This window comes from Neopelma chrysocephalum, unplaced genomic scaffold (genome assembly GCF_003984885.1).
Source record: "Neopelma chrysocephalum unplaced genomic scaffold, ASM398488v2 Primary Assembly neopelma1_77, whole genome shotgun sequence".
NCBI lineage: Eukaryota > Metazoa > Chordata > Aves > Passeriformes > Pipridae > Neopelma > Neopelma chrysocephalum.
The window spans coordinates 3,400,781-3,412,583 of NW_020897738.1; the positions used below are offsets into that span (position 1 = coordinate 3,400,781).

At 46.1% G+C, this 11,803-nt stretch overlaps 3 protein-coding genes and 1 long non-coding RNA gene across 4 annotated transcripts in view; 1 reads left to right on the forward strand and 3 right to left on the reverse strand.

The window, feature by feature from the left end:
• ANAPC7 (anaphase promoting complex subunit 7) overlaps positions 1 to 423 on the reverse strand; it is an 8,987-nt gene extending 8,564 nt beyond the window's left edge. Inside the window, exon 1 of the mRNA XM_027689630.1 lies at positions 224 to 423. Coding sequence (XP_027545431.1) covers positions 224 to 324 — 101 coding nt within the window. The 5' untranslated portion in view covers positions 325 to 423. The remainder of the gene's footprint in view (positions 1 to 223) is intronic.
• A 94-nt stretch (positions 424 to 517) lies between these two features.
• On the forward strand, positions 518 to 7,467 carry LOC113970631. Its single transcript, XR_003535239.1, has 3 exons — positions 518 to 1,057; positions 1,160 to 1,326; positions 7,424 to 7,467. It is a non-coding gene; the product is annotated as an uncharacterized LOC113970631 (long non-coding RNA).
• On the reverse strand, positions 2,005 to 6,542 carry ARPC3 (actin related protein 2/3 complex subunit 3). The gene is made up of 7 exons (XM_027689756.1): positions 6,400 to 6,542; positions 5,386 to 5,485; positions 4,666 to 4,742; positions 4,318 to 4,386; positions 3,919 to 4,045; positions 3,303 to 3,397; positions 2,005 to 2,513 (listed from the first exon to the last, which is right to left on the reverse strand). The coding sequence occupies exons 1-7, from the start codon at positions 6,403 to 6,405 to the stop codon at positions 2,451 to 2,453; spliced, it is 537 nt and encodes a 178-aa protein (XP_027545557.1). The 5' UTR covers positions 6,406 to 6,542; the 3' UTR covers positions 2,005 to 2,450.
• Positions 7,468 to 7,713: 246 nt separating the features above from the next.
• On the reverse strand, positions 7,714 to 11,787 carry GPN3 (GPN-loop GTPase 3). The gene is made up of 8 exons (XM_027689754.1): positions 11,675 to 11,787; positions 11,489 to 11,597; positions 10,730 to 10,897; positions 10,175 to 10,299; positions 9,394 to 9,509; positions 8,993 to 9,089; positions 8,553 to 8,681; positions 7,714 to 7,956 (listed from the first exon to the last, which is right to left on the reverse strand). Exons 1-8 carry the CDS (start codon positions 11,720 to 11,722, stop codon positions 7,894 to 7,896), a joined length of 855 nt encoding a protein of 284 aa, XP_027545555.1. The 5' UTR covers positions 11,723 to 11,787; the 3' UTR covers positions 7,714 to 7,893.
• Positions 11,788 to 11,803: the final 16 nt, after the last annotated feature.

Genomic DNA, 11,803 nt, shown 5'->3' on the forward strand with positions numbered 1-11,803 from the left:
GTACAGGGTGCAGGGACAGGACAGGACAGGGACAGGGGACAGGACAGGGATAGGACAGGACAGGGATAGGACAGGACAGGGATAGGACAGGACAGGGACAGGGGACAGGACAGGGTGCAGGGACAGGACAGGGACAGGGGACAGGACCGGGACCCCCCAAATTGCCCCCGCTCCCCTCCCGCCCCCTCAGCCCCTCAGCGCCCCCTGCCGGCGGGGCACTCACGGGTTGTTGCCGCTCATGGTGAGGAGCAGCCCGCTGAGCAGCCGCACGTTCGAGTGCAGCCCGGCGGCCGCCATCTCGCGCACGTGCTCCACCACGCTCATGCTGTCGGCGGAGCGGGAGGGACGGGAGGACAACCGAGCGAAGCACCGAGCGGGGCACCGGGCACGGAGCCGCCGCCGCCGCCACTCCAAAATGGCGCCACCGAGGGGTCCTCGCGCGCCGCCGCCTGCGGGCGCCCGCGGCGCTGCCCGCGCGGCCCGACAGGCGTGCGGGAGGGCAGCCCGGGGAGGAGCGCGCGCCGTGCCAAGGACCCCTCGCGGCGAAGGCGGAGCGGGAACGGCGTGAGGGGAGAGAGAGGGTTGTGAGGGGGTTCGGACACCGGGTCTGAGGAGATCCCCTCGCACCTGTTTGGTTCTGTGTCTCCCATGGAAAGCACACACTCCCTGTGCCTCCCCTGCTCCAGAGTCCACCCCTTGTCCTGAGAATACTCTCTTCTGGCTGCTGCGGCCAAATGTGACCGAGGTCCCCGAGATAATGAAGCTCCTGCCTGTAAAAATTGGAGAGGAGAAAGGTCCTTCAAAACCTGCATTTCTTCTGGGCCAAACGCCTCACTAGAGCCACCGTTTACAAGGCATAGGCCAGCCAGATGAATCATAAAGTTTATTTTCCCCACTTTATTACAAAATGAATGTGAAACGTGGCTATCCTATTCCTAAAAATGGAATCAGTGAGAGCTTTTAGTTTGGACTTGCCATCAGTGCTGTTTGGAGAGGAGTACAGCTCTCAGCAAACAAATACGCCAGGCAGCAAAACATCACCAGCACTGGGCTTCAGGTAACACTAAAAGTGTGCTGGTGCTGTGTGGTGACAGTGAGAAAAGTACTGCCATGAGGAAAAAAAACTGAACAAACCAAACTTGGATTTGTGTTCTTCCAGAAACCATCTGACTGACAGAACAGCGATTTTTTTACCAGTTTGGGTGTGTCTGAATCCAGGAAGGCAGCCACAGACCCAGCTGCGTGGGATCTGCCTGCAGTACCATTTGCAGGCACTTCAGTACAGTGGAGCACAGCTCTGTGAAGACAAACCTGCTAAATAAACAGGTAAATTGCTGGAACTACAGCCCCTACATTAATCCCACTGTTTTCAGTAGGAATTATTCACTTTCCACTGATTAACGTTACTCAATAATCATAAAATCAGAATGGTTTCGGTTGGAAGGGACCTTGAAGATCATCTCGTTCCACCTCCCCTGCCATGGGCAGGGACACCTTCCACTAGCCCAGGTTGCTCCAAGCCCCATCCAACCTGGCCTTGGACACTTGCAGGGATGGGGCAGCCACAGCTTCTCAAGGCAACCTGTGCCAGTGCCTCACCACTCTCACAGGGAAGGATTTTTTCCTAATATCCAATCTAAACCTGCTGTCAGTGTGAAGCCATCCCCCCTTGTCCTGTTACTCCAGGCCGTTGTAAACAGTCTCTCTCCATCTTTCCTATAAGTTCCCTTCAGGTACTGAAGAGCCACAGTTAAGTCACCACAGAGCTCTCTTCTCCAGGCTGAACAATCCCAATTCTCTCAGCCTTTTCTCACAGCAGAGCTGCTCCAGTCCTCTGATCACCTTGGTGCCTCCTCTGGACTTGCTCCAACAGCTCCATGTCCTTCCAGTGCTGGGACCCCAGGGCTGGAGGCAGCTCTGCAGGGGGGAGCTCACCAGAGCAGGTCCTTTCACAAAAAAACCACCTCTGATTTCCCTGAAAATTGTCCATGAGACACGCAGTAGTTACTACATTAATTACAAGCAAAGTTTAATGAATACAATGTAAAAATCACTGCATGGACAACACGGCATGAGAGGTCTATTTGCCCTGGACACTGACACTGACTCCAGCCAGCAGAGCAATGACAGAGCTCCCTTGCCTCACAGCAGATCCATTTCTTCTCTTAAATACCAGTCCTGTTTTAGGTGCTGTAGCCACAATAACAAAGTAGACTGCATCTGAAACATTGTGTAGAAAATGACTTATTAAGCACCAGCTTAACAATTTTGGCTTACACAACTTATCTTTTTGCTTCCCCCCCCATCCACCCCTCATTGACAGGTTTGTTTTTTTCTTTTTGCTTCATAAGCAGTTAATTCTTCCGTGGTACAAAATGCATCCAAAACAAAGGCAAAAGACGAGAACATCTTGCTGTGGAAACACTTAAGGTTGTTGCCACTTTGCCTCTTCACTGCCCAGGGCCTGAGAGACTCTTGTTCATGAACTGCCTCTTCACAAAGCAGATCCACCACTGCAAAAGGAAGTACAAAGTCAGAAAATGTGCAAAAGTGTTTCCCATGTGATGGATAAAATAGTGACTTTAAAGTATTCAACCTCTGACACATAAGAAGTGTTAAGGCCTCAGTTTTGCACATAGTTTTCCACACTGGTTTCTACTGGAATTTAGGTGAACAAAACAACAGGAATGGACATAATGAATTAATTTAGGACTTTGAGCTAAAGTGGGAGATTCTACTTTCTCTTATTTCTCTTATTTTAGTTTTGTTATATTTTATTCCAATATAATTATAAACAAGAGATGCATCAGGAAGCTATGCCTTTGAAACTAAATTAGCCTAAATAATTTCAATATTAGACACAGTCACATTTGCACATGAAACATGTGAACAGTCAGGAGGCAATTCACTCATTGATTAGCTTTTTTGTTTTAATCTGGATATAAGGCCAAACGATCTACTTCAAAGCAGCTCTCACATCAGAGTTGCCTGGGAAGAGAAACAGCATCTCTCGTGCCTGTGAACTTCCATTTGCAAACCCAGCCAAGTGCAGACATGCAGCACTTTGAAGAGTTGCACCAGACACCCCTTAGTACTGGCCTGCCTTTTCAAGTCACCCAAATTGGCATTCACTGTCGTGTCACATTAGATTAAATTTATTGATAATTTGCAGCTGCCGTTTCACTGCAAACCCAGTGAGGCTTGGTCAAAGTTGCCACGCCTGACCCTCACCTCCATTCACACATTGCTGAAAACACACCCCAAACCTCACGAGCTCCCTGATGGTCCCTCTGAACTCTCACCTTGCTGGGCTTGTCACTTTGAGGATCAAACACTTTTTCACAGAGGCGAAGGCCGGTCTCTTGCCTCAGCTGCTGCAGGTAGGCCCTCATCACCTCTGAAAGCAGCACAGGGAAACCAGGGTAAACTGGGGAGCACCAAGTCAAACTGGTTTAACAGGGAGGCATCAGATAGCACTGCTTCAGGAGAGAGTTTCACATCTGCAGGTGCATGCCAGCTGGCTGAGTTGGTTTGCTCAATTTATAGCAATATTTGGGATTTTTATTATATCTTTACCAGTAAAAAGGATCATCCAAACTGTTTTCTTCTCTCAGTCACCTTTGCTCATTATTGTGGGCTTCCTATTCTGGCTTGGGCTCCATTACTAGGGTTTAACTAGTGATTATCTGATGCAAGAAGTATTCTTAGACCGTATAAATTTGTTCTGTTGGATCCATGGATCCAGGGGAGTCACTGGGCCCTTGAAGTCAGAAAACCCAGCTTGTGCTGCCTTCAGAAGACAGACCACATATTTAGAAAATCCAGTTTTAATGGTAATTTTTCTAATTGCAGTCACAGAAATGCAGCTAATAAAGTATGAGCCCAAGGAAGCCCTCAGAGGTGCTGGATCAGCCTTACCTTCCTCCTGCTTGTTGGCAGGTTTGGCGTAAATGGCATTAAGCGGAAAGCCAGGCTCCCCAGGGATTGGGAAGTTAGTTATTCCTAGTGTGTACATTTCTTTCTCTCCTTGGCCTTTGGAGTTACACTGGAAGAACCAGGCAAACAATGGATTAGCAGTTGTAAACAAAAGCTGAGGGAGCATTAGACCCAAATATTTTACCAATCTGTAACACTTAAAAACTCATCAAGAAGAGCAGCACAATGTATCCACAGCCTTAGAGTATCTGTCGTTCTGACAGCTGGGACTGAACAGGATTATCTGTGCCAGTGGGAGGAGAATATCAGGAAATCCTTTCCTGAGTACAATCCCCAGAACAGACTTTGTTTCCCTCCTGCACAGAAATTCACTTTTCTTACCTTTTGCAGCTTCTTCAGGCACTCAGAAATGTAGAGGGTTACGTAGATCAGTGTTCTGTCAGCCTCGTTCTGCACAACAAGAGCAAGCACAGAGCCCAGGCACTCTTAGATTAAGGGAGACTTTGTGGAACTGATAAAAGTCTGAAACAGGAATGAGTTCAAGCCATTTTGACTTAGTTTCCCCATGAGAGAAGGACTTGCAATTCACGACATCTACCCAACTTTAACGATTAAGTGGAAGGGGAGATTTTGTGATCTAATAGAATTATTTCCTTGAAAATAAATTTATATTCACAGCACCAACCTTCCAAAGAACTACTATATACATAGTATATTAAAAAAAATTACCTTAATTTCATAATTTTTGAAGAAAACATTAGCTTTGAAGTAGTAGATGGCTTCGTCTATGATATCAGTGTCCTTAGCTAACAAAAAAGAAATACAGAGTTAAACATTGAACTGTTATACCTCAGTTGTCATAAGTTTTACTCACTGAAATATATAAATAAGCATTATTGCAAAGGCAATACAAAAAGCAGAAGTCAGCACTATGTAACAGAGAACATTTCAGACACTGAGGAGCTCAGACTGTATTATTTAAGCTTCCTACTCATATTAGCAGCTTCAACTTCCTTATTCTCTTTCCCTTGTGCTATCTCACTTCACAAACAGCAGCAATTCAGCAGTTCCTCATTTTTCTACCAGTTGAGTAACTCATCAGAGTTTTAAGAGCATAAAAGGATCAATTTTTGCAGCTCCCAACCCTGAAGTGCTGCCTGTCCTGCTCCTTGGCCTCGGGAGCAGCCGAGTGTCCCCAGCCACAGACCAGAGCGAGCTCTCTGTAGCTGAACCCCCACTTCCTCTGACACGGAGGGTTCACACCATCACATCCTCCCCAAAAACCTCAACTTGCACAACTTAACTATTTGAGAACTTCTTTCCTCCTCTACAAACTGCAAACCTCTCCATTTCCCACCACTGACTCCTCTTGTCACTCTTGCTCTTGGAGCAACCCACGAGATGAGGAGCTACATCCCGGCAGGTTTTCAGACATTATTATAAACTTACTTTCACGAGGTGCTGGGCCCTTGAACTGGCTTCTGATGGGTAACAATGCCATGTTCCCAACTAGCTTGGTGTCCGAGTCCATTAACGTGGAGTGGTAAGCCTAGAACAGGGGAAAGCTGGTTATTGATTCTACTGAAAATAGACATTTCTGTGTCCAATCACATCCCATGTGTCTCCACAAACAGGAGTCACAGTCTAGTTCATTATGGTGCTCCCAGCAATTTTTCCTTGCACAAACACTGTTTTCTAATAAGGCCCAGAACTTGGTGCCATTCTGGTCAATGCCAGGAGAGCATCATCACTGGCACCACTTCAAGTCATGGTGGTGGGAGACAGGATAAAATCCATATGGCTGATCTGCAGGCACAGTTCATCCCCCCGGCTCCCTGACCCCATCCTGGGGGCCCTGTGTAGTTCACTGAAAATTAGTTGGTCTTTTAAAATTATATATCTTATTTCCATGTCTAGCTAATAATAGTAGATAATTATAAATAAAGCCAGGCTTAGCATGCTCAAAAATAAAGGCCTTTCTGTGCACTCTAAAACTAGTTTAAGTTAAAAAAAAATAAAAGAAAAAGCTTTCTGCATATGACAGATTCTTCCTGGAAAACCGATTTCTAAAAACTGGTAAGGTTATTTTGGGGCACTTCCCAATGTTCCCACCGTGCTGTGCCATCCCACTATGAATCCTTCACCTCCTCCCAGCCCAGGTTTTGTGGGGGGCAGAGGAAGATGTGACTGGGGGAGGGTGGGTGTAAAAAGCAGTTTATTCGACCCAGGGAAAGGTGGTGCGAACAAAGGCAAAGTATTCCTCTGACCACCCTCTCCTCCCGGCTGCGGGTGGATCCCTGCCAAAGGGAGGAGGAGGAAGAGGGCGCTGGCCTTGCAGCAGCCTCCCATACGAGCCTTTCCCCGCTCTCCGCAGGGCTCCCCGCAGCTGCAGCCCCTCTTTCCCCCCGGTCAGACCCCGCCGCAGAGCCCCTTTCCCGGCCCGCCGTCGCACCCGCCGCTCACCGGCATCTCGAAGGGCAGGAGGCGGCTCGGCGGGGCCGGGCGGGAGGGGAGCGGGCGGACGTCCAAGAAAGCGAACACAGCGCTCCGTCCGCCTCCGCTGCAGGAAATGAGGCAGCGGCAGAGGCGGTGCGAGCACGGAAGCGGAGCCCTGCACCGCCCTGGGGGCACCGCACCAGGAAGGGATCGCGGGAGGCACTGCTCGACCCGGGCGCTGCCCGCACTGGGAAGGGCCTTTGAAAGCACGCTCTGATGGGGACTTCTTTGCTTTTTTCCATCCTTTGGGGTTTCCCTCCTCTGTCTGCCTTTGCTGTGGCCAGCACTGCAAGTAACCCCTCCTCGGTCACTCCGTGCCACCCTTTTCCAGCCACGCTGACATCTGAGAGGTGAGCTCCAGTCTCGTCGAGGTCAGCATCAGAAGAGCACATTGGGGATGCTTCACTCGTAGCTGGTTTTCTCTCCTGCGCATTTCCAGAGCTCCTGGAGGTCACTTGCTCTGACCTGGTGCACAGGCAGCCGGCTGACGGGGCACTCAGTTGCCCCGGTGTAAGGAAGGACAAAACGGGCCCAAATACTTTGTGTCAGAGGGATACAATACATTCTGGTGCACACTCCTATACTATCAAGCCATAACCTTCCCTATGAGCCAGCATGCTGAATTTGTCCCCTGGTAAATGATTCATGACATGAGTCAGGGAGAAAAAATGGGGAGGTTTGGAAGGTGAGTCAAAGTAATCCAACTGCAGGGCTGGGCTTTGCCCTTTCAACACACCACGAGTGTGACTTGTCCCAAGGATGTGCCAGTCTGGAGGTGAGTTGTGACCCAAGTTGCCCCAATGTTTGAGTGGTTTAATTCAGTCAGATCAAGTTCTGCCACACAGGGATTTTTGGGAGCCCTTTTCCACTAAACATGCAGGATTTGCTGCTCTGTTGAACCTCTCTCCCAGTTCTGGTTGTGCTTTGGAAAAAGCAGATCCTTACTTCAAAAATAAGCACCATATCAATAGTGAACCTTTTATTTAAACAGACATAAGAACAACCCTACTCCTGAATAAGAAAAAAATTACACCTCTCTAATTTACGTTCAGTTCATGAAATACAACTTTCACCCTTTAGAACAATTCTTTCTCTCATCTAGTAATGAAACTAACTACTCAGTGCTGGAGATAAATATTTGTTACAACATATTTAGACTCAGCTTTGCCTATCTGGCAAATCATTAATTTGTTTCAAGCATTGCTATGCTGAAATATATCTATATGAGGGGAACTTTTATATGTGCTAACACTGGCCTATATATTTTATAACCCATACACACACAAGAATAAAAAACTGTTTATTAAAATAGTTTTGAGGTCATATAACTCACTCTTTACTATAAATATTAGTTATCTTACAGGTAAAACATTAAGTGTGTTTGTGTAGGGGTTGGGTTTTTTTTTCATTTTTATATTTTGCCACAAAGTATTTTCCTCCCAGTTTGAACATATTTTTTTTTTACTCATCCACACGATCCTGAAAGTATTCATCCACAAGAGCAGATTTATCTTCTTCATATTCCTGCCAAAGAGAAAACAGAAAAATACAAACTTTATATATAGGCCAAAATCTAGATCCAAGTATTCTGCAGTACAGAAGAGTAAAAAAATGAATTTAAAAGGGGAATAAAAGCGCTAAACTTGTTCCTTAGGTTTTATGAGCTGAATAATAAAACTAGAGAGGGCTTGGAACAGATTTTAACACAGTCTTCTATGATGTATTTTACACAATAGAATTTATTTCTAATCTCTATCTCATATACAAGACGTGGGTTGAACACAGGAATTATCATGGCAGTTTGAACAGTCAGGCAGGAAAAAAATCTTACTGATCTCAGTGGTCCTTTCTGACATTTGAAGGTTAAAATTCTGTTGATTTTGAAAACCAAAAGCATTACTTTTAAACACAACCCTTTGATCAATCTGCATATGCAAGATGCTATTAAAGAATTCCACTTTTTTAACTGTAAAGGAAGATGATACAGGCATTGTCACCAACAGACTAAAGATGGCCTGCTTTGAACCGTACTGAGAAAATAACTTATCAGCAGGGCAAAGAATATATTTATATTGTGGATCTTTTTTAATTTTTTCATCTCCTCACCAGAAGCACCTTACCTTTGGCTCTTTAAATTCCAGATCCTCTCCATACTGGATGGTGAAGTCTATGTGCTGCAGAACGATGTTGATACTTTCCTCGTCAGAGCGATCGAAAGGCAGAAATCGAACCATTCCATAGTCATCAATCTGGAGGGAGGAGTCAAAAGAAAATGCAGTAAGTTAACTCTCAGTCACAGCACTCTAAGCCACCTCCTTAAACCACATTTGTTTTCACTGCTAAAATACCACTTAAAGCCACGCTGCAAAACAGTGGCAATTCCCCACTCAGAGAGTTCTACGCAATAGAAAAAGCCATTTCCCAAAGGATTCACAGAAAATGTATTGGCTACAATCCAAATATCAAGAATCTTATGCTAATCTGAAAAAATAAAGAGAGTTAAAAGAGGCAAAAAGTGATATTGAATTTAAGGATACCAGTTCAAAAGCAATATACCTACCAATCCACATATAGATTTAGTCAGCTTTTTAAACCTTTTGCTTTTGAATATATTTGTAGAATCTTCAATCATAGAATACATGTCTGGATCTAAGTACCTGGGAGAAACAAAGTCATCATTAACACTGAAAGTCTGTCATTTAGAATGACACAAGAGATCCAAGATGATTACTTACAGAAAAAAAACCAGAGATCAGTACAAACATGGAGCTGTTCTTTTGACTCTGACTAAACTGTAAGCATCCTATTCAGCTGTTTAAAGACTATGTTTAATATAAACCAAATCCATCTTGTCCCATTCCAAAAGAGGATGTTTAAATTGTGGGAAACATTAGATTGAATTTTGAGTGAACTTTGCCTCAATATATCACACTACAGAGTAAATAATTTTTTGGAACTTACTTTTCTATTTCCTTCTTGGCTTTCTTGCTCAGCAAATCCATTTTGGTCATGATGTTAATCTGTGGAATCTCTAAAGATATCATTGCACTGAGTGCTGCGAGAATTCCAGAGATAAACTGAAAAGAGAATGAAAAATGATGTATTAAAGTAGAGAAAAACACAAACCCAACACGCAGGACACTCAACCCCAGACCAAATCTAGTAATGAATATATGGAACATGGACACAAAGCCTTATGAGGAGTTGGGATATGAGGAGCTTCCTGTTGGAAAAGGGAGGTGCAAAGTATCCCATCTATTTTTGGAGCCTCAGATCTGGATCTGCCACTGGAAAGGGCATTAAGAAAACCCAAACCCTTCTCAGGATTGTTCCTGATAAATGGGGAAGTGGCCTGCTCACTCTCCAGTTCTGACAAAGCTCTCATGGAATCACCTGAGATTCCAAGAATTTATATTGGAAGCGACTTCTGGAGATTATCTGGGTCCTCCAAATGCTCAAACAGAGCAGCTGCTAAGTCAGACCAGGCTGCCCAGTCAAGTTTTGAGTCTATGAACATTCACTGCACAACCTCTGTGCCTGCTCCAGTCTGACCACTCTCCCAGTGCTGGTTTTCTTTACATTCAACTGGGACACCCTTTGCTGCAACTCATGTCTGAGGCAGATAAAGACAAATCTCCCTGGGCTTAGCATTTTCTCCTCCAGGCAAACCCAGCTCCCTGAACGGCCCAGACTTTTTGTTCTTTGTCAATAAGAACTTTTCCAACAGCTTTCAAATGGGTACCTTAAAAGATTCCACCATAAACTGAGAATCCACAAGGAAGACTCCACAGACACGGAATTCCCACTGCTGGAGCTGCTCCACCAGCTGTTTCATCACTGGCAGGTGTGTGTAGAGCTCGATCTGACCTGGGGCACACTCAGGATATCAATGGGTAGGAATGGGAAGCAAACAGGAATGTTTTGCAGTTATATACATAAACATGGAATTACACTTAATATAAATAAAAACTGGTAAGAAAAGCATCCTCTTCTAGGCAACTCTGACTGGTGAAGTGGAAAAGAAAGAAAAGGGGTATTTTCCCTCCCTTGACCTCCAATTAAGTGTTATTTGCAGTTGCCACAGCGTCCCCACACCACATGTTGATACCAAACACCAGTGCAGTCACCCAGAGCAGCCCAGGACCAAGTTCACTCCTGAAACATCTGAAAGTGACTCTGACAATTGTTAATAATGCAAAAAAACGTGAATTATCACAACCAACTAAACCAAAGCACTGCAAATTTTATACTGTGATATAAAATACCAAATGATACCAAAACATTGACGTGCGTTTACCTGGGCAGTCAAACAATATATAATCATCCTCCACGTGCCCCAGGCTCTCCTCCAGCCAGTTAAAGTTGTTGGCAAAGTACTCCATGCAGAACACCAAACCTCCATTGGGGCCAAACCTCAGGGATTCATCCTCCATCACATCGTCCACCTCTATCAGCTCACGGATGTCTGTGACAACACCAAACACCAAGAATAAACCCTCCAAACAGTCTGGGAGGTCAGAGAGCCAACATTCCTTCACTGCAGCACTGGGTGCACGGGGATCTCTATTCATGAACTGATACATATTCGTTACATTTCCTGAATACACACATATATGCTAAATATTTCCATGGACCGATCTGGACATGAGTGGGAGTCTTTTGAGGGTCCCTGGTGGTCGTTTGGGGAATATCCCATTCCCCAAATTTTCCTTTCATGGTCCCGGATCCGCTAATGAATCTCTTCTCCTTCAAGGTATCCCAGCTATGAGGTCAGGTCAAGATGTACTTTTCTTATCATCTTTGTTTAGACACACTTTGTTCTCAAAACTATGACATATGCAGGTAGATATTAATCACTGGCCCAGGTAAATACAGGGATTAAAAACCAGCTGGCACAAGACCATCAGTCACCGACGTGGGGAGTCAGCACCATTACAAGACTACATTAATTTCCGACATAAGTGCTGAGCACTATCGGGTACAAGACCGGGCATAATTCACTAACACAGGAACCAGACGCTATTTTGATGTTTGTAACGGGCTCCCCGGCGCTCACCTGCCATCACGGGGTAGCTGAACAGCTCGGCCGCCGGGTCCAGGTTCACCACCTGCACGGCGCGGCCCAGCGCCTCGCAGTGCTGCACCATGGTGGAGCAGTACGTGCTCTGCAAGGCACACACGCCCATCAGGGGCTGCTCGAGGCCTCCCCCCGCCCGCTGTCCCCCCGCCGCTTCCCGCTCACCTTCCCGCTGCCCGCCGGGCCCATCACCAGCTGCGCGTACCGCGGCATGGCGGGAGCACCGGCGGCACCGGCGGGGAATGGCCACTGCGGCGCCCCGTAGCTCGGCTGAGCACGTGTCTCGGGCGCCCC

Coding starts and splice junctions, on each gene's coding strand:
- ARPC3 (XM_027689756.1), bottom strand. Junction 4,387..4,665: donor TCAAAAATTATGAAATTAAG/GTAATTTTTTTT, acceptor CTTGTTGTGCAG/AACGAGGCTGACAGAACACT. Junction 4,046..4,317: donor GCCTGAAGAAGCTGCAAAAG/GTAAGAAAAGTG, acceptor TGGTTCTTCCAG/TGTAACTCCAAAGGCCAAGG.
- GPN3 (XM_027689754.1), bottom strand. CDS start 11,722: ATGCCGCGGTACGCGCAGCTGGTGATGGGCCCGGCGGGCAGCGGGAAG. Junction 10,898..11,488: donor CAGCTACCCCGTGATGGCAG/GTGAGCGCCGGG, acceptor GTGTTGTCACAG/ACATCCGTGAGCTGATAGAG. Junction 10,300..10,729: donor TATATTGTTTGACTGCCCAG/GTAAACGCACGT, acceptor AGTGTGCCCCAG/GTCAGATCGAGCTCTACACA.